Source organism: Melanostigma gelatinosum (genome assembly GCF_949748355.1).
Source record: "Melanostigma gelatinosum genome assembly, chromosome: 14".
Taxonomy (NCBI): domain Eukaryota; kingdom Metazoa; phylum Chordata; class Actinopteri; order Perciformes; family Zoarcidae; genus Melanostigma; species Melanostigma gelatinosum.
In genome coordinates, this window is record NC_136647.1 from 25,566,862 (window position 1) to 25,589,328 (window position 22,467).

Here is a 22,467-nt window from a genome sequence, read left to right on the forward strand (position 1 = left end):
ACTTACAAAACACAGGGCATGGCGCTGAGGCTCTTTGCTGCTGCTTCTTGCAGCTGCAGAGCGCTCTCGGTGCAGCGCAGCACCAAGCTGTGGTCCTTGGCATGGTGGCAGCAGGCAGCCAGCTGGCACCACACCTGCAACTCCACCACGGCGTCAGTCCAGCTGCATTCAGACGCCATGCTCACCAGCTTTCAGGCGAGGAGAGAGGTGGGAGGGGAGGAGGATGAGGGGAGGGTGATGTGGGAAAAGAGGGGGAAGATTGAGTGAGAAAAAAGATGAGAAGAGGGAGGTTGAGAAAAGACGAGGGGCAATTAAATGTGAGAGAATGAAAATAAGGGAGGGAAAAATATGGGAGGGGGGTAAAGTAATGCAGGCAGGGAATGGAGTAAATTGGGAGGAGTGAGTAAAAGGGGGAAAGGCAAAGAGTGTGATGGAAGACAAAAAGCAGAACAGAAGAAAGGATTGGCGAGGGAAAAGACAGGAGGCGGTAAGCAGAGGAGTTAAGTCAAAAAAGTAAAGACAAGCATGAGAAAAAGGACGAGCACGGAGTTAAGGTGTGGAGCAAATGTTGGAAGTAGTCAGGGGATGGAGGGAAAGGTAGACAAGGAGTGAGGTGAGTGATTAGAGGTACACAGGACATGAAACATTAGAAGGAAGAAGATTAAAGGAGAAGCGGAGAGAAAAAAGAAAAGGAAGGACAAGGGGGTGATGTAAAAAAGAAATGTATAGAATTCAAAAGACGAGAGGAAGGAGTGAATGATAATGGGGAGGAAAGGAAGGAGGAGAGACAAGGAGACGTGGACGGATGAGACAAAAGATAAAACATGTGGAAAAAGGTCAAAGGGCGTCAAGAAGAAGGATTCTCCACAGAGTTACAAAGTTTAGACCCAACCAAAGCATTATTATGGCGGCAGCTGCAGTCGTTTTGAAGATATTGACACATGATGAGATGCAGACAGTGTCAGTGTGCACACGGGCCACCTCGCCATCTGTTGTCCCCATCTGGGCAACAGCCACTGGAGAGAAAACCGTGAGCGGAGACGTATACGTACCGACGGGAGACCGGGAACAGAGAACTCCCCATGCCTCGGGTTCCTGTTGCACTGGAGCATCTCCACTGCAACCAGCACGCGCGTCATCGCCGACACCTCCTCGTTCTCACACTGCAAAGACGGGGAAGAAACCAATGCACGCTGAACACACACCAATCCCATATGTTTAATTGTAGAAAATACAGATACATGTATTATTATTCGCTTATAAATCATACATGAAGCTGCAGTGGGATCATCATATTGCATGTTTCCTGACCTCAGTTGATAATGTATGACTTGCTATTGTGTGGAAAATTAGTTCATGAAGGATTTATTGAGATTAACATTTATATTAACGCTACACTTCCTAAGTTGCAATGCGAGAAACAAACCTTTTGTAGCTGTGACTCAAAGCACATCAGGCTGTATACAATGCTGTAATATGGAAGTAACACCTACCGCATCAAAAAGATGATCAAAAATGTCATCAGCTACAATATTATAAGCCCATTAAAGAAGAGCCATAATGTAATACAGGATGCATTGTGCATGTGACGTGATTATGTTATGAAAACAGTCTCAGCGAGTATTCACTCTTCTTTACATTTCACATTTTTTTGTGTTGGACAACAAAAGCTTTCAGAACAAAAGCTTTCAGAATAGGGATACCATCCCCTCCAAGGAATACAAAATAAATAAGTTCACAAACATTGCAAGACTGACTGGTTTCTGTTGTTTTTCTTGGACATTATCAGCTGGAGCAGCAAAGCCGGGTTAAAGCCATTCACCGCAGCAAAGTGCAGCTGCCGGCCTGCCCCGTCCCAGACTACCGCTCACGCACTCACAGCAAGAAGAGCAAGACAACAACAATGTACGGAGTCTGGAGACGGGGAGAGGGTGAGGTCGTCGATGAGGATGTGGTTCATAATGGTGGAGAGCAGTGGAAGTGAAAGGTGCTCTAGCTCGATCAAAGTGTTCCACTTGTAACGCGTTGTGTAACGAGTGCCGTGAGTTGTCTGCTTTAAACACGTTCCAGGACTCATGTGGTCTCATGTGTCCATGTTTTACTCCCTTCTCTCGTATTTGAGGATATTATTTAGCAACAGTTTGTGTGGTGCCTTTGTTTTCTCAAATACCACTGTCACTGCACTAGTCACTGCAGAGTGTCGGCTATTGGTCTGTGAATTAACATGAAAAATGTTCTGCATCGTTTGGATAATTGTGTTTATAAATATCTTACAATTTGTAACTAATTTGAAGTTATTCCAACCCAATGCTGGACTACAATGTAATGAACATAGGGTCCCCACTCTTCTCTAGAGATCCTGTTCCAGGACTTTGTCAGTGATGGTCTAGCCTGTCATGACAGACAGGGATTGCACCAGACACTAGTATGTTCCTCTCTGTGGAAGGTAGCTTTAAAAGACGTGCAGTCTATGGCTAGAACTTGCTATCCATCAAAATGATTTCCTACAGGCTGAGCAATGATGACAAACCATCATAGACCAGCCAGCAGAGAATGGTACCTGATCTTTAGTGTCCATCTTTGAGCCAATCTCCTGCTGCAGCAGCCTCCTGACCTGCACCCACGTGGCCACCACCCGTTTCCTTGCTGCGATGGGGACGGCCTCCCCTGGGGTGTTACAGGTGGACATGCGAAGGCCGAAGTCACACAGCTGGGAGGAAGTGTCGAAAACGACAATGAGCTTGCATTGGTACGGTATTAGCAGCCTGAGAAGCTCAATAAGCAGAACACGACATTAACAGTGAGGATTCTGCATGGTCCTAAATGACATTTAAAATGTAAATCATAGTGTCTGTCAAATACCATACATTATTCTATGTATCTATAAGAAGCCTTTTTGTAGCCAGAGGCCCTCTGCCAGCATGCCAGCTGCAGGCACGGCCAACATACACAAACAAGATCAGTTCAGGCTATTTATACAAAATGCATCGGAACGGATCACTTTTTTTAATCTTTCCTCCAAGGAGGAAACCGACACGATGGAATCGAGTTAATAATTCACTGATAAAGTGCCTTTCATCTGGAGTTAGAGCCGACATTCATGGTGGATCATTTGAATAGTAAAGGAGAACGGAAACAGGGCTCAACTGGGAACTGCAGCTCATACAGAGAGCAGAGACATGAGACGAGACAGTCACGGGAGCGACATGTGTGTTAAGCGACGAAGGGGATAACAAACTGTACATCTTCCTGATGCTATGTTCACACTACGAGCGGCAAAGCTACAAAAGCGTCCGGCTACATTGTCGCCGTTGAAGTGTCTCTCAAGTGCTTGTTGACGTAGTTCTGCCGTAAAATAGCAAACGGTTTGTTTTTCTTACATTTTATTTTTACGACGGAACAGAACAGGAATTGTGGGTAGATAAAAGCGGACCAACAATTTGAGCGGTCAAGGACAGCTAGACTAGTGTCGGGCATCAGTTCGTAGCTTCCATTGAAAACGAGTTGTAAACCGGTGCTTTGCTGCTCGTAGTGTGAACATAAGAGCGTTTCAACTTTTCATCTGCGATGCCCTAACATCTGCCACGTCATATCCTCTGGAGGAGGAATCAATGCTTCCTGAGAGGCCTCGTAGTTCCTGCGTACGCATTCTTGGATTGTCTCTCGCAATTCTACATAGACGACTTCTGTGCAGAATATTGTTTTGTTTTCCAGGTAAGGTCTACTATCCGTTCCGTGACCGTCCCAAAATGTTTTGTTTATCATCCATGATCATCTTTTTCCATCCCTATGATGGAAGGACCTTAAGTTACAGTTAGTCTCGTCTGTTTTGATGAACCCACTCACCTTTTTAGCATAATAATACTGGACCTACGTACTGAATTACAGAACATTCCAGGTGATGGATTTATATGCAGCTGACTAGCCAGCCACACTTTATGGAGGATGACATGAAGTGTGATACCAATCCGTTTCATAATTCATAAAATGAAGAGAGAACATTCGGAAGGTTGAAAGTAAGCTGCACTGTTTCCCTTCCCTTGCCTTGGGGGTTCATTGCAGCCATCATTGCACAACAGCCTTTGAATGATGTTTTAGACTTCTATTATTTACTTGTTATTAGGGGAGTAATACACCACTTCACGCAAAAACATTCAACACATTATTCTACAATAAGGTTAGAAAATGGAGGGCAAAACTTTGACGCGTTTACATTTATTTCTCTCCACGAAAATCATCTCTCGAATACATACCGCAACACTATCAGCTAATAGGCATCGGCCGATTAATCTGCCATCATCCAAACTATCGTTCCTATATTGGCCAATAAAAGTCCACTATCGGCCGACCTCCAGTTTAAAACTTTAAAAAGAGTCGACAGTGTGGAAAGCGTTTCATACAAAAGATTTCAACTTGGAGTTTCTGAACACGTCTCGCAAAGATTCAGCAAATTCCATTCAGAGATTATGCACGCACTCCTTTCTGCTATTTTGTGAGATTCTGATCCGTTCTTAAGCTTTGAATGATGGAAGTCTTTGTTTTCACAGTGGAGAGATCAGAGAGGGAAAAAACTAAAAGCAGCTCAAGCCACCGCAATCAGCCTGGGAGGGTCAATCGTGTTCGTCTCAACAAAATGCAACAAATCAAACTTCAAACCCAAAATATTTTGCTTTACTTTACTTTGTGATGCATGGACATGTAGGAGCCAGAAAGACTGGGGCCCGTGTTGTCAGGATTTCATGTTACATTATCCTCAAGAGTTCTAAACCCTCTAGAACTCAGATTGTTCTTTATGATTTCATTCATTATGCATCTGCTACAGAGGTTTTTGGACAGAATTAGTGACTGCACAACAACCACTGGAGTCTGAACAGATAGTTGTAAGTAGTTCTCTATGTTGATAGGCTTCTGAATCTATATGCAGATATGGTGATGTCATTAATTGTTTTGCAAATGAATCCGGATTTAAAGAGTGTTAATGCAAATGTATGTAAGAGAGGACATTTTGATGCAAATTAATAGCGATGTGTGCAACATTTATGCAAATGTCTTGCGACATAGGAGGTTTATATCCAACTTTGGTTTTGATTTTATAACGTACGGAGCCTTTGCACATGTTGCCAACAAAGGCACTTTTATTGGTTCGTTTAAAAGGATATTTTATGAGATTGAAGACTCATGCTTCGATAAATTAACAGAACCGAATGTCAGTGTTTGTCAGAAACACTTCCATGGTGCTGATTATTAAATCTACTCATAGAAACATTTTGTCACACACACACACGGCCATTAGCAGCATCGCCCTCCCACACACACACACACACACACACACACACCTCAGATGCCTTGCGGACATCCTGAAGGGCAGCAGGGTCTAAGAGAGCCCCGTGGGCACTGGCAGCCTTCTCCTGTCTGTTTCTACCCTCGTCTCCTGGCGGGGCTTGCTCGGCGCTGTCTGGTCCACACAGAGGCTGAATCAATCCCCGGGCCACAGCATCACAGAGCAGCACGAACAGAGTGCGGTTCCTGAGAAATACAATACAGAGAATGCTCCAAACTGACATCATCTGGAGAAAACCAAGGACGGGAATTTGGGCTTGCAGGCCAAAACATACTGTAGTTCCTTCTGAAAGTAAAAAAACAAAACACACCACAGATTTGGACAGCGAGATGTATGATATCACTGAATCCCAACATTCAAGTAATTTTGAACATTCACTGCTTCTTACAGCCAGAAACTAGAGCCGAGCTTAAAGCGCATGTTTTTCTGAGAGTGAGCTAGCCAGAGAACAAATTAACAAACATTTTCTTTACAAGTCAACGCTGAGCGTGACTAAAAGGATTTTCTGAGAGTACATATTGCAGCTATCGGCTGAAAATGTAACAGTTTTCAAGTTTCGACTGAATTTAAAGACTGTTTGCATCGTACATTAATCTATGGTTCAGTCAGGAACACTCTCGTCATACTTGGCGATGATGGCTCCGCTCTTTGAATGCTCCCCGGATTAGCCAGCAGCTACCAAGCTAAGACGGGGAGCACCGAGCTATAACCCCCCCCAAGGGTTTACAGGAATGAGCCAGAAGTCCATTTTTTAAATACATTTCAACCATTTGCCAGAAAGATGAACTCTGAACTAAAAAAGGGGCGGAGGCTGGGTTGGAGGAGGCGAAGCTTCACCAGCACTGCGCAGTCTGTAACAGCGTAGGTGTAGAATGAATCAGTGAGGAGGGAGTCAAATTTAAATAAACCTCCTTGAAGTGAAAGTGGGCTGTGATTGGTGTGTGGCTGTCAGCTGGGGGCGTATGACTTCCGTGTCCTGCATGAACTAACGCTATGCTTCATTGAACAACTTTTTCCTCCCAAGGGACCTCTTTCCTATCGTTGAGTAACCGCTGACTAAGTGACCTATTTTATGGACATTTCATATCGTACTCAACAACAGAGCAACTGATAAACTGAGCCCGTCTACCAATACTGGTGAACACAATAACTGCAAGAAGATCGTGTGAAACGAGAGACTTAGGTGAATTTTGAGAAATTCCTGTGAAATTAATCGCACGAAAATAAACACCCACCAGTGTGTGAAAGCCTTGACAGGTGTATAGACCCTGTAGTGAAAACTGATAGTAATTTAGAGACCCGGCCTACCCAGAGAACTCCTTCTTTCGGAGCATCGCCACGAGGCTTTGGAAGGCGGGAAGCAGGCGTCGGTACTCCCCAGCTGCCAACAAGTGGCTACTGTAGTTCCACAGGTAAATGGCTGCATTTGCTACCACCCACGGCTCCTCGATCTCTGCTCCGAGCTCCGCTGCACGCGAGAAGTTGGAGGTGGCGTAGGCGGACAGAGCCTGGATCCAGTCTCTGGGTGAGAGAGAGGCAGAGAATACAGAGTGGGAAAGGGAGATAGTCCATATTATGTTGTCTCTAGTGTCTCTGCACCATCCACAGGGGAGAGGAACTCCACCTCTACAATGTCAAATACGTTACATCAAATGCAGCTTTCAACACCAATTTGTTTGAGCACCTGGGTGAAGCTCTCAGCCGGCATTATGTTACAATGTGCTGGAGGTGAAGAGTGGAGGAGCAGTATTTCCACTGCTGGATGTGATGTGTCAGGTCTTGTCAATTCAATAAAGAAAGTAGGCTGTTACGACTTTGTGCGATCCTGGAGCTTTGCGGTGTATATCTACAACATCCTGGTCTTTAGTAAAAGGTAATCACGTCATTGATAATGTTTGCAGCCTTGTTGAAACCACGTCATTGGTCTGAGAATGCTTTCAGATCTGCTGTGCAGTTTTGATTCAAGAGTTAACGGGCTCGTAGTTTCAGCGATTGAGTTATTCCCACCACTACCTGTCGTCATCATCTCTGACGAGTTACGCAATGTGTTCACTTTAAAAAGGCTAAAGCACAAGTTATGGTCCTTTGAAACACTTGCATTAAACCACACCAACAGAGACGACAGTTGGCAATGCACATAGAAGCATTAGGGGAATTTGATATATATATATATATATATATATATATATATATATATATATATATATATATGTATATATCATATATATTAGGGGTGTAACAATACGCGTATTCATATTGAACCGTTCGGTACGAGGCTCACGGTTCGGTTCGCATGACGAACCGAACAATACGTTTGAATAAAAAAAAATGTCTTTTGTCTCTGTGTTTCTACTTCATTATTTGCAAATCACAGATTTTATTATTATTTTATTCATTTAAAGTTACATTGTACATAACTATATTAAACAATAAAGAAATGATGTTGTATTTGTGATTATTAAAAGCTGGAACTGTAATATAAGCAGTGATATGAAAGCTTTCAGTGACCAAGTTTGTTATTATATGTCATTAATAGATAACAAGTAGTTCATTAATTCACAGGTCCCTGATGCATGTTGTCAAGAAGAGTTGAGATCACAGAGAAAGCTGCCTCGAAAACATGCATACACGATCAGGGGAAAAGTCAGGATAAAAAGACACAAAGTATATACTCAGAAATCGATAGTTAAAGTTGATGAAAGATAAAGTTTATGATCATTATATAACGAATGTTTAATACAGAGAGTGATTTAACAAATGTAAAAGCTGATTATAATAATGATCTGTGTACCGGAGTTGAAATGTGAAGGGTGTGTGTGTCAGTGGAAAGTTTTGGAGAAGTGAGAATAGGCAAAAGACTGAGACAGTGAGATCAGAAACAGATGTTTTGGGCGTGGGTCGGGTAAGCGGACACGCGGCTTTGGACTCTGTTGCAAGAACAAGGCGCGGAGGGAAATAAGGTACTTTCCAGACATACGCACTCACACAAAAGGGTGGGATAAAGATCATGTGTTCAGAATAGGAGGGGGGAACAGACAGCCCAGATCAAGGATATAAGGAGATGCTTGCAAGTCGCAAGCTGGGATTTCTACACGAGAGCCGTTCCAAGCGCTCTGAGAAAGAAGATACGGACGATCGCAACTGAAGTATTTGAGGACTCCGTCTCTGCTCACGAGAAGAAAGATTGACATTCGTGGACAAAGATCGAAAGACAGAGAGTTTCCCTCTCCCCACTGCTCGACTTTAACAACTGAACAACGGAGGAACGCGGCAGCCCCAGAAAGACTTTGTACTGAGCCTCGAGGACTGTTGAACGAACCCCGCTGTGAGAGCAGGAGGGCCGAGGGTCTGGCCGGACCTTCGCTCCTAACAACTCCAAAAGAACTTTTTCATCGAACCTTTGAAAAATCCAGCTCCCACCGAGCCGTCTCGGCATCTGAAACCAGTGAGTATAATCAAGGAATTAAAAGTACGAATCAAGTGTAGTAACATTTTATGTGAGCTGTAGCTTAACCCTTGCTAACTAACTGAATATAACCTGCAATAAATATCTAATCTGCATTTAAAGTAAATTTCTCAAGTGCATTTATTTGCTTAAAGTAGTAAATGTTCCTCGTGGCAGTAAAAGGTTAAATCTATTGTGTGTCTAACAACTGAGTTCTGTAAGGTTATCCTAGAGACCTACCCACTTAACAATCCCTTACGTTTTTAGAAGTAATCCTAGCCGTTAAAACCTAACCTGGCAATTTACCAAGAGCACGGATCCAGAAGAGGGAAGCTGCCATAACTGACGCGACTGGTAGGAGCGCCCGGGGCCAGGGTGGCCCCTCGACCGAGTGCACTCAGACCGGAGGAAGCAGGGTACCATGACGAATACGTTTGAATTATAATATTTTTTAACCAGGTAGTCCCATTGAGATTAAAAATCTCTTTTGCAAGATGTAAGTAACAATACTACATAACATTAAGGAGCAGTTTTTGTTTTTTATGCTTATGTCTTGCTGAGAAGACACCCCAGAAGATGAGTCACTCAGGTATAGTTCCATCAGTGCTCAAAGTCAAAGAATAACTTCATGATGTTAGTTGTAATAAATAAATATATTTTAAAATAAAGTACATTTCTCTGGCATTTATTTATTTATATATATATATATATATATATATATATATATATATATATATATATATATATATAAAAAACATATTTTAAACAACATTTTATGAGATTCACATGCATCAGGGACTTAAGAATTCATTATTTTAATAAAATGAATTAATGAACTACTATTAATAACTGAATAACAAACTTGGTCACTGAAAGCTTTCATATCGCTGCTTATATTACTTCCAGCTTTTAATAATCACAAATACAACAGAATTTCTTTTGTTGTTTAATATAGTTATGTACAATGTAACTTTAAATGAATAAAATAATAATAAAATCTGTGATTTGCAAATAAAGTAGAAACATATAGACAAAAGACATAATACAGACAAAATATTGTTGTTTTATGATGCTAGCATGTGTGTGTGTGTGTGTGTGTGTGTGTGTTTTCACCTGTAAACAACCCAGTGTGGATCCTCCTCAGACGCACACAACTCACTCTCCACTGCGGGGATAGCAGGGCCGTTGAGCTGAACCCCCTCTGTGAGCAGCTTTTGGACGGTGGCCTTGACAAGACACAATACTTTCATTTCTCCTCCACAAAGGATAATATTAAAGATGACTTCCTGTTTTGATAAATTCATAATCAAATGAGAAGAGAAGACCTCCCGCTCTGGGAATGACAGCTTCTGTAGAGCCGCTAAAGCTCAGCGGCAGCAGATCAAAGAACAAAAGGAAGCGACTGGTGAGCGTTTTACTCCAGCGGCGGACAACTCAGGCAAGGCAAGAGGACTGAGACGTAGGTATCTATTCAGTGAATGAATTATGACCCCAATCCTCCAAAAATAACCCCCCGGTGTACCGTGGAACAAAGAGAGAGCTACATGAGGGGAGCGAGCATAGATGCTACAGTGTGAGTCAGTTCTGACAAGGTCATGTTGTAGCTGTGGATAGTTGTCTCCATTTTCTTCAAAGTGCTGTCAAGTTAACATCTCCATGGACTTAATAGCGACTTGGAGCTGCAGGCTTGATGGGAAGCGGGATTACCCAATGAGACAAGCTCAGAAGACAAGCACAACAATCTCTGACTCCAACAAATCAACATCTACCTCACGGGCTTGTTAAAAATCCCATAATGCATGTTTACTACTGCACGCAGTGGAACGTTACAAAAGGAGCTAAAAAAATAACATACAATATTCCTACGATCTGAGATAGCTAGAATTTTTGTCAACGTCAACACCTCGATACAAAAACATCTGTATCCACAGAAGCTTGAAATACAAAGTTGGTAGAAGCAGGACTTTCCACTGTGCATGGTATATGATGCACATCAACACTAATAACTGAAAAGGGACACAAGCAAAGTCAGACAGCTGCAAGTTTTTATGTCTGATCTGTAGAATAAAATCAATAATTATTTTTAAAAAAACACGGAAAAATGTGTTTGTGTCCCTGGAAGACCCACCGGTCACTCTATGGCTCGTCTTCAATCCTTCCGATTCTCATGAGTTCATTTCCCTACCATTTATGATCTGCATATTTTTAGCAATGGCCATTCAGTGAATATAGTAGATACCTTTCTATATAGTTTTAATTGTTAGTGGCAGAGTCCGCCATTCCAAAGCTGGATTCAAATTGCCTTCACGGGAAACGATACAGTACAACAACAAGCGAAGACATGAAGGCTAGAGTGTTGTAGTGGGAATTAGGCATAATGCAGACGGGAACATCCTGTTGCTTCACATTAAAAAGGTACAGTGAGTAGCATGTAAGGGGATCAATTGGCATAAATGTATCTGTGATATCTGCAATATAATATTAATATGTTTTCTTTAGTGTAAACTCGCCTGAAAATAAGAATTTTGTAGTTCTCCTGCCCGCTTGGGTTCAGTTTCAGTTGGTTACAGTCTGCAAACTCACAGCCAGTTTCTACACACTAGACCTTTAAGTGTTTCCACGGAGTGGCTTTTACTGTGAAGAAGCCACAGGGAAAGCAATGCTCTTTAGGCGGACCATGATCATTCATAAAATAAAAAAAAGATCGTCTACAGAACAGACAACGGTCATTGAGGGGGAGTAACGGCACAAAAAGGAGCCGAGAGCTCAAAGAGCTTTTGACCTGCTTTCTGCGTACACGCAGGAATGCAACCACGTTAGTACAACAAGAGCAAATGTGAAACCTGTTTATGTGGAGTACTCCTGCAAGAACATCTGAAAAGTGTGTATGTGTTGGTCGTCACACACCTCAGCACTGATGAAGCGGATTTCGGCAAAAAGCCGCAGCAAGTCCCTCACGCAGGTTTGGCTTCGATTGCAACCGTGAAGAGGTTCTGCACCGCTTTCCTCCTCCGAGGACCTGCATCCTGGATCAAATTCACAAAATCTGTGACGCAAATTCTCTCAATGAAACCAATCGTCTCCCTCTTGTATGTATAACTAATTCAGATACCACTACTATTTCCTGCCCATCACTCCGATATTGAGGAACAGTGCCGTCGGTCTGAGGACCGTTCACCATCTCACCGTCGGCCTGAGGACCGTTCACCATCTCACCGTCGGCCTGAGGACCGGTCACCATCTCACCGTCGGCCTGAGGACCGTTCACCATCTCACCGTCGGCCTGAGGACCGTTCACCATCTCACCGTCGGCCTGAGGACCGTTCACCATCTCACCGTCGGCCTGAGGACCGGTCACCATCTCACCGTCGGCCTGAGGACCGGTCACCAACTCACCGTCGGCCTGAGGACCGTTCACCATCTCACCGTCGGCCTGAGGACCGTTCACCATCTCACCGTCGGCCTGAGGACCGTTCACCATCTCACCGCCGGTCTCGGAGATTTTCCATCTGCCGTCGTCGTAGAGCAAACAGAATCGACAAGCAGCTCGGCACACATCCCACACTTCCTGTTTCCTGGCTGTCTTCACCAGCGTTGCCCACAGCTTCACTCTGGAGCAACAAAAAAAATAAATAAAGAACACTTAAGAGATGATTAAAAAGGTGGAGGTCAGGGAAAGGGCAAAGCAGCACACTGTATATGATTTAAGGTTGGGTTTTTTTGCCGGGCCATGAATAACAAACTTTTCCTTTGGGGAATCTTCAAGTCAAACATCTTGCCCTCTCCGGCCCATTAAGCTTGCAATGTCTCATGTGCACACTTTTTTTACTGTGATGATGTTGGTGGACAGGCAGCCTCAACTACGCACCGTGAATGTAAAAGAAGGTTGTAGACGCCTACAGTCACACAACAGCTTTCACTGTGGAGAGGATCAAAAGACAACAAGGCATACAAACCTGCTTAAGCTGGGTTTCTGGGAAGCCTGACAACTAAAAAAAAAAGTAATTTCTAAGAAGACTTGACAGGAAGACTGCACTTGTATCCAAGAACATACATGTATAATCACAATGAATACATGTACATGTACAAACACACACCTCTCTGTGTTGTCTGTGTTGTCATCTCCCTGTCTGGCCAGGTGTCCGTCCAGCTTCCGCACAGATGTAGAGTGATGCTGCGCCTTCGCAGAGAGCTGAGCCACTGGTCCAGATCCTAGACCGCCTACGGGAACTAGACAATTGTTGGAAGACTGAATACATAAGTCGATTAATGCTACTGGAAAAGCTCCAGCGTTTTCCATAAATATTGATTCAATACAATTTTCCAGGCAAGTATGCATAACAAAAACTGGAGTCAGTCTGTTACACAACTCCTTAGGCCTAAAGGATGCATAAAACATGGAATAAATGTGCACTAATGTAGGTCGTGAGAATGTTATCCTTTCGAGGAAGTTACAAAATGAGCCTTAATATGCCACTTCCACGTAAGAAAGGAACGACTACTAAGGGACCGCGAGAGTAAATGGCCCATTTCCAGCATCGCAACGTCACAGACTGCGATGTAATTATGTCGACAAGTAAGAAAGCAAAACAAAAAGCAAAACAACGGAGCATGTTCCAGATTTTTAGTCACACCCGCCCGCAGCAACAGAGTTATTCAGAGCATTTGTTTTATGGACTGAACTACAAAAAGAGGTCTGTGACTTTGACTGGCGTGTTTTAAAGAAGCAGAACGCTCCCGAGCCTGCACGCTCACCAAAGCAATAAAAGGCTGTACGCACCCGCTCTCATGCACGCACCTCTCGTTGAAGTTCGCGCACCCCTGGGGGTGCGCGAGCTGCCTCTAGGGGGTGCGCGAGAGGAAAAGTGTAATGGCGGTCTGATGGTGTAATAATATTAAATATAAAAAAAAAAATGTAATTTTAATTTAAAAACTGTCAGGTGGGACATCTGAAGCTATCAGTCGTAAAAGAGGAGAGGGACAGAGAGAGAGAGGAATCGGAGGCGAGGGGAACGGAGAGGTGCAGCACAGACAAATTGGGAGCACATCGGCCCATCGCGGAGTCAAGGTGAAAAAGAGGAAACGAGAGTGAGCATCAGACTGGGAAAAAAAGAGGAAATATGATGAAAAGTATCTGTGTCTGGGCTTCACTTGGATTGGCAACGCAGATTCCCCAAAGCCACAGTGCGTGGTGTGCAGTGAGGTTCTGGCTAACAGTCTGAAGCTCTTATTTACGTCGCCACCTGAACACCAAGCATGCCAGTGCAAGTCAAACGCCCCTTACATTCTTTATATCGAAATTGGAGGAGTTACAAAACAGCCAAAAACAACTGGAGTCTCATTCATGTGTTGGGTCTATAAATGACGCACTACGGGCTTCATATCTGGTTACAGAATAGCGAGAAAGGGGCTACCGCACACAATCGCCGAAGACGTGAGCGCACCAGCTGCCAGAGAGATGGTGGAATGTATGATTGGGGAGAAAGAAGCAAAAAAGTTGGACATGATCCCGGTGTCCAACAACACTGTGTCGCCGCATCGATGCTTTGTCCGAAGACATCCTGGCTACATTAGTCGGTCATTGATTGTAAATTAAATGTGATAATCTGCCTCTGAGCCTGTGCGTGTGTGCTCGCATCCGTATTGCTCTTTAAAAGTGACGCCTTGTGTCACTGAAAGTTATTGAAACTTTGTTGCAGTGTTTCAGGGCGTTTTCACACCTTCAGTTCGTTTGCTTTGTTGCAGTTGCTCCTTTGTTCGGTTTGTGTTCACACTGCAACATTTAACAGCGGACTAAATCTTGTAAACAAATGCCACGCGCGAGCAAACTGTTCTCTCATTGGTCCGATTCTTATGCAGCTATGAAGGCTTAAAAGGCTCTGTTGCTTCTTTTTTTTTCTTTTTTTTTAAGGGGGGGGGGGGGGGGCGCGAACCCAGTCGGGATGTAGAAGGGGGTGCGCGGCCTAAAAAGTTTGGGAACCGCTGATCTAGGGGATGCTTGAGGTTTATAGACAAAACCAAGAGGGGCCTCCTCTACGGACCAAAGGGGCCCTTTGACTAGCTGTCAAAAAGGCTGAGGGGAGTTAGAACAGTGGGGTTTGTCCGAGATCGCAGAGTGCAAAAAATAAAATCATATACCGGTACACATACTCATTAATGGACTTATGATGAATTCTAAAACATGGACTAATGCCACAGATCAATGTTTTATTAGTCAATCGTTTATAGTATGTGTTTAAAGCTATCCCAACAGATGAATATGTCTTCTGACAAACTGCACGTGTGTTGAGTAAATGTTGTCGTGTCTCTGTGAAAACTGAAAGCAAGAAGAGAAATGTGTACTTTTGGAGGTGTCGTCAGCATCCAGCACCATCTGGAAATGGTCAGGGGCCAAAAGCTGACCCACGGAGACCAGGACGGGACGGCTGTCCGTCCTGTCTTGGGGCTGCATGTCCCTGGCCTGAGGACGGGAAGGAAGGGTTGGATGTCAGACTTAACTTGTAGCCATTACGAGGCACACTCCTCTTCTCACCATACATAAAAACACACTGAATTTAAGTTCTCCTTCCCTGTACCTATGTATGAATTCTGTATGTTTTTACATAATAAAAGCATCCGCTTGTTAAGTTTTAAAGAACCGCTTCATTTTGTAATGTTAAGACCGTCTGACACAGACGGGCTGCAAACCTGCTGCATAAGCATATCGGCTTTATCCTCGGCCCGGGGGGGCGATTGGTAGAGGGTGCCTCTGAGCTGCAGGAGGCGGAGAGCTGACGACAGGCGCTCTCGTCGCGTCCCATTATCCAGCAGCAGGGCTTTCTGAAGGTGAGTCAAAGAAGCCTCAAGGCGCCCGTCCTCCTCTTCAATCGCTGCCAGCTCTGAGTGGACTTGACAGCGCGTCTCCAGCAGCACGCTGTGAAAATAGCAAACAAACACTTCCAGCATAAACTCGTACATTATGAATGACGACAAATATGTAGGTGTGATACCACAGTTCAAAATTGGGAGACAGTACTTCATCTTGAAAAGTACCTAAATGTTGGCTCTCTGTCAATGTTACGAAAATACGACAGTGAACTAAAATATTTCGGACCACAAATCATCATAATAGCATTTTTCTTGATCCAAATGTCAAACACAAACATATAGTACATTTTTGAAAAATAAATCAGACTCTGCAATCTCTAAAAAGCCAACAAAATATGATATGGTATTGCATTACAACACAGGTTGAACAATAATATAACATCATAACATGCAGTATACTGTATGCAAAGTGGATTTGAGGAAACTGTAAACCTCTGAATGTCTTCCAGGACTTGGGCCACCCTGAGCAGAGGCGTCCTGATGCGTTTCCTGAGGTTGTGCTGCATGAGGGGCAGACAGGAGCTCCACTGCGCGGCGCACACCGCCTGCGCGGCCTGAGGGTCCCCCTCCCTCACCGCCGTCTGCAGCCACTGATCCAGCTGGCCTATCTCCTTCAGCCGGGCCTGTGGGATCAAGACTACAGATTGAGAGCGTCTCTCCTGTAGCAACGAGAGCACGACACTTCTATCATTTGGCAAGTGCACTTGGACTGTATTAAATACGGGGTGCCAATTTGTTTAATTTTCAAGTTTTCAAGCCAAAATATTAAATGGTGCAAAATGAGATTACAGAGAGGAAAAACTGATGATTAAAGTTGTCAGCTGAAACTCTAAGCGCTGCTAGCTGGGTTAGCAGTTTTAAGGCAGAGATACCTAGAGTGTAAGGATGTACTGCCTTCAGACAGAGAATGAGATTACAGAAAATATTACAGAACAGTTAATCACGACTCCGCCAATGGGTCCACCGCCCGCATCACATGCTGGTGGGAACACGCGGCTGTATGATCGAGCACCTCCACGCTGGCTTTGGAGTAGTCGTTCGTCTTCCCCTCTCTCTTCTGGAGGTTGATGTCACAGCTGACACATTCCATTATTACGCGCTGGCCAAGACTCTGAAAAGACAAAAGCACATACGTGTGGTTACAAGAGTCAGCGCACAGAAGAGAGGGGGACACATCTATAAGGGGTGACGTATTTTATGCATGTGCAACGTTGCCAATTGTGTGATCATATCACCTCATTCACAATACGAGCAAAATGGTCAAATTGGTGAAAACACTCCACACCTTTCTATAAACACAATCTTACATTATTGAAAGTAACTGCAGCAACCTCTTAAGCTCTTGGGCGTGAGCTCAGATAATTGATTTCATCTATTAGTGCCTACTTAAGAGTGGATGTCAGAATCCATGCATGCATTTGCATGCATGTACGGTTACAGTGTGTAGCCTCTGAGGTTTCAGGAGAACGCCGGACACTCACAGTCTCTCCCGCCGACCTCAGCTCCTTCAAACAGTCGACAGCTACTTCATGCCGCTTCACTCGCAAGGCCAGCAGAGCCAACTCCAGGAGGAGGAAGACTCTGCAAATCCCAGATAAAAACATCATTGACACAATTCCAAGTAGAGTAATCCGGGCTGTGCGCTGCCCCTCGGGTTATCCATGGTTGTGTGGTAGTAAGAGGACAGGGAAGGACATTTGTTCGGGTCACAGACCTGTCAGCTGGTTGGATGGGTGTCGGGCTCTGAGGAGGACTGGAGTTCACAGCTGCAGCAGATGCTTCGGTGCAATCCATCAGGAGACGAAAGATCTGCTCGAGCTCCTCTTTTGTTGGTTCGACCTCATTCATTTCTTCTAACTTGCTGTTTGTACAACATGAAAGAAAAAACCTGTCTGTTAATTAAAAATACATAAACGTATGCACCCAAGAGTATGCACGCATCTGCATTTCCCTCGTAATATACTCACACTGAACAGTGCATTAACCTCAGGCAAAATGAGCGACCGGTACATGAAGCCGACGATGGCTGGGTCACACTGACTCATGCGGCTGACGTTTAAAGATGAGCTAGAGAGCCATAAGGAGCTCTGACATGTCGAGTACATGCCTGCAGAAAGGGGACTGGGTTTGTACGACGCCACACCAGGAGCCGTGGTGCTATACCATTACTGTGTGCAGGCAGCCAGACAAACCTGCCCGCCGTGGGCTTATTAACCGCGGGCCTGTGGATCGGGTTTAATGTTTGAGTAGCTTCCAAGTTCGCTGAACGCAAACAAAACGTCAGAACCCAAAATGCACCAATATCCCTGTGAGTCCTACAAGCTTGAGAAAGCGTGGCAAATATTAACTGGAAGTACCGCCTCCCGGGTGTGTGCCACTGCCAACAGTCATGCTGCAGTCTGTCCAAAGTGTCATCACGTTATCATTTTATCGTCTTAGACATTTGTGTGAAATTGTCACCATTAGCACATGAATTCTGGAGTTATGGCCAAAATAATAGTTTGTGAGCCAAATTTGACAATAATTTGCTGAGATATCACATCCACGAGAATGGGAAACATAATACCCTCTGTCGGTTACAAACACAGAATGGTGAAACTGGTAAGTTGGTATGACCATTAATAATACTTAATAAATGGCTGAACCTGCCGGTAGTATCAGCAGGGAGCACTCTAAAAACACAAACATCCAATCAATAAATAAAGCATATTCTTCCAAACAGTTTGGCAGTTTCTTGCTACAGTACAACGATTAAGTAGAGCAAAGAAAATGTCCGTACTTTTTTAATTCCTGTATTCTGTAAATGACTGCTAAGGTAGTCTACTGCCTGCTCAGTTCAATGAGGACATCCCTCTCTGTCAGCTTGTGTTGTACCTGAGGAGAGAAGAGTAAAGGTAGAAGTTTATTTCTAGTCAAATGCTTCACTAAAAGCTCTGCTGTATTTCACATTAAACACAGTAGTCTTCTTTCAGGTTGTGTGATTCCAACACTTCCATTAACTCCAGAAGTCCAAAATGTATTGAAAAAAAAAACTAACTCCTGAAATAAATGCCACTCCAAAATGAAATGAAACGCCGTTCACCAGTAACGTAAAGAGTCTTGGATAGAGATGTGGGATGTGGGACTTCATGAATTCTTCTGTAACTTTGGCAAAACCTGCAGCATCTTCCATTTCACCGGCGTCCACGAGACATTTAATAAGATGCCTGAGCAGAAACAGAGAGAACACGAGACTGATACTACTTCAGTGTGAAAGAACAGTGTTTTGCAATGCTTACTGGGATATTTCCACAAAATATGGACATTGTTCTCCACAACGATATATCAGCCAAGTTCCCAGGTTAGTATTTTACATACGAGTATGGAAACCAGAGCGCTACTGTCACAGATGAGCTGCTGGTTAATTAGCTCTGTGCGTCACCAGCATGAGACCGGACTGAATCAGGACTGGACTTATTCATGAAAGAGAACTAAGAGAGCATCGAGGGGCCACTTGCATCATGAGCTCAGCCCTCCAGCTGTGGTCCCGGTCTGCCACCTCGTCCAGACTTTGGACCACCTGCCCGAGGGAGGGGACCAGGCGGCGGCACCGCCCCGGCTGCAGGAGAGGACGCACTGTCTGGAGGTACAGCACCGAGGCGTTGAACGCTAGGAAGAAGTATCTGTGAGAAACAAAACGGATGCTAAATAATTTGCAAAAAAACGGAGAAAAAGCTGAATTATTCACATGATCTGCGCGGGCAAGCCATTTGATCTCTTGGAACAACTCAATTCAGACCAAGTTTCAACTCTGTACGGAGAAGTTCTGTGGATTGCAAATGTGTGTGGATCAACCATCGTCCAATGGGCCTCAGGCGAGCCCCCCGTAGGAGCCTTTCTATGTAAAATGAGGGAAATTCATGAAACCAAGGCGCTGTTTTAGAGGAAATTGTGTGAACGGGTCGCTTGAGTGCTGCTAATTGATACACCAGAGAGTGCGTTGTGCATTAGTCTGGGCTGGATGTATTAGAAACATATTCCCGTTGGTGTTAATTGGGATTGCTCATTCAGCCCTTTTATTGACGGGTTATGAGTTCATTAGCGAAGAGAGTCGGCGCCGCTCGCTCGCAAAGGCAAAGGCCGCTATCTCCCGATGAGTCGTTCTTCAAATGTCACAATTTCTATCATCACATCTATATTCATCATCCTTTTCTCCCTGCTCTCAGATTAAGAAGAAAACATGCTGAATATCATCCACCTGTGGGGTGAAGCGTGAAGAATCATGTCACATTTCAACTGTATTCTTCAAACCTTGATGCCGCAGAATATATCTAACCCTCATAACCTATCATAGCTATAAAAAAAGAAGAGCATTCCCTGTTTGGAATAGTTCACGTTCATTGTGTGCAAACAATAGCAGCGATGAGAAGCTGTGCGTGGGATGGAACTGGTCAACTTTCTTGACACTGTTAGAACAAAGCCAAACACACTGGAGGTAACGTACCTTGGTTCATGCTTTGCAATTTCAATTGCTTTAAGAAAACACAGCACAGCCTCTTCAAAGTCTCCCTGAAATAGAAAATAATGCAAAAGACTGTCACAAACAAAGATCAGAGAAGGAAACTCTTCAATAGAGCCCACAGTTTGATAAAACACCAAGAAAAACTGCACTTAAGTGTGAAAAGACAAAGGGCAATGTGCCTTGAAGAATCACATTGTGAAGAAAAGTAGTTTACGAAGCGGGGACATCTGCTCCTTTTACAGTGCAAAACAGTATATTTCTAAAGTAACTGTGTATGCGTGTCCTATTGGCAAAGAAACACACATACACACAACCCCCCTTGAGGAGATGTGTCCACTTTGGTGTCCTCACCACACTGCCAGTGGCCGGCGGAGACTTCAGCTGGCCCCGGCAGAGGTAGGCTCGACACAAAAATTGATTAGCTGGCGGATCAAAGTACATCTTTAGACACGCTGTGCTTATCTCCAAACAGCCCAGCTGAGGAAAAAAACACAAAAGGCCAAACAAAAGACATATTTAGACCTCATCAGCTGTTACGTTGCGTCACCAGCATTTTTCTAAATTTGATGCGGGATCAAAACAACTCAGAAATGACTTGATGTGTCGTGTGATGCACATCGATTGTACGCATGATGAAAAACATCCTAACTGCAGGTTCTTGCCCTTGCGCATGTCAGTACTTTACTTAGATGAACTCACTCTGGTTAGTTTTCATTCAAGGAATTGTAGCGCTGTCAGGGGAGATCATTCGTAACAGAAATGTTGTATACTGTAAGCTTTTAATTGTGTTATCGTTAAGTATTTCATTGTTTCTCATGCTGGAAGATGATAAAACAAGTGAAACGTAACAGTGGCATCAGTATCTGAGAAAACGTTCAAAAATTGTCTCAATGTAACAGGAATATTCATAGTTCTCTAACAACTGAGGACTATTGTGATGTAGTCCTGGTGGGGATGTGGACTCATTCAGTATTCAAACAGGCCTGAGACTTCAAGGCAAGCTGCTTTTTCACTGAGGAGCCTCTCTGTACCACATAAAAAAGAGACCAAATCACATTATGGAATACCAGTGTTCCATTATTCAAATGAGCTTCCACTGCCCTAGGACACTTCAGTCGACATTCGTGAATATTCATTATTATCCTGTCCTACTGGGAGAATAGCTGGATTTAGCTAACTAAAGTTACTGTATGAAAACAGTGACATAATGGCATTTGTGATGACTATTCTAGCGTCATTGCTGGAGAGGTTTTTATTCAAATGATTTTCTGTATCAGTAGCTTTAGATGCTGCCATTAACAAAGCATGTGTGTTAATCAACGAAGAACCCCGAAAATGATTTCTGCTTTATTTACTCGAACCAAATAAAATATGTGATATGTAACCTAGTAGCTTAATTCCTTCAGTAGAATTTGCCAAAAATAAATAAACCTCAGGTGTCATTGGCATTACAATAGCACTTTTGGCATGACTAGTTAGATCCTAAACTTGATTAAACGAGATTTAAGTCAATAATTATATCTTGTAGGCTTTATTTGTCGGCCATTTTTAACAGTGCAGACACAACGAGGCCTGTGACTATCTCATCCTCACTCGAGGATAATATAAAACTTACATTTCTGTGGGACATTGTTTCCAAAGAACTCACATGGTCTCAGAAAATACACACAGACTTTTTATTATTATTATTTATTTATTTGACCCTGCTAAATCTACGACGACATGGTTTGGCCACATTAACAGGTAACTATTTACTGCCCCCGGTCTCACCTGTAGAGCTGCTTCCGCACAAACGACGTACAACTCCGGGCCAATACGTGGAGTTCGTCCGCTGGTTCCAACCACCGCCACGTTCTCAAGTAAAAGGTAAGCTGACTGCAGCGCTCCAGAGTCTACGTGAAGTGACGTTAAACACAACGAAGGCACATTTTCATAACTCGTTAAAGCTGAAAGTGCTCCTGCATGAACGTCAGTATAATACAAACCTTGTCGCTCCTTTGCCTCGGTGAGATACTGACGAATATCCCGCTCCATCTCGGGAGAACGATAACTGTCGTCAGCTAATGTGTTATGGTAAAAATTAGCTAATGTTAGCTAGCTACAACTAATTAGGTTAGGACGGCCAGTTACGCTATTGTTCGCGCTAAATTACCCCATTTAAAACTGCAGTGTTACAGGTGTGTGAAAGGTGTTACGTCGGTCAACAAGAATTTCAAAACTGCTTGAATATTAGAAAAGCAATACGTCCGTACGTTTCATTTTACCGTCACTGTAAATATGCCACATATTAGTGTCTTTAATGAACAACTAACC

At 43.7% G+C, this 22,467-nt stretch overlaps 1 protein-coding gene across 1 annotated transcript in view; it reads right to left on the reverse strand.

The window, feature by feature from the left end:
- The window catches only part of LOC306788405 (cilia- and flagella-associated protein 46-like), a gene marked incomplete at its 5' end in the record, with an annotated part of 29,967 nt that extends 7,779 nt beyond the window's left edge, over positions 1-22,188 (reverse strand). The window contains 23 exon segments of the mRNA XM_079283929.1: positions 7-188; positions 1,053-1,163; positions 2,561-2,710; positions 5,337-5,526; positions 6,650-6,862; positions 9,900-10,012; positions 11,694-11,812; positions 12,273-12,397; positions 12,884-13,016; positions 15,129-15,246; positions 15,474-15,699; positions 16,086-16,276; positions 16,666-16,764; positions 17,135-17,234; positions 17,368-17,514; positions 18,433-18,473; positions 18,477-18,527; positions 18,736-18,855; positions 19,147-19,315; positions 20,137-20,201; positions 20,506-20,631; positions 21,925-22,046; positions 22,140-22,188. Coding sequence (XP_079140055.1) covers positions 7-188; positions 1,053-1,163; positions 2,561-2,710; positions 5,337-5,526; positions 6,650-6,862; positions 9,900-10,012; positions 11,694-11,812; positions 12,273-12,397; positions 12,884-13,016; positions 15,129-15,246; positions 15,474-15,699; positions 16,086-16,276; positions 16,666-16,764; positions 17,135-17,234; positions 17,368-17,514; positions 18,433-18,473; positions 18,477-18,527; positions 18,736-18,855; positions 19,147-19,315; positions 20,137-20,201; positions 20,506-20,631; positions 21,925-22,046; positions 22,140-22,188 — 2,960 coding nt within the window.
- Positions 22,189-22,467: the final 279 nt, after the last annotated feature.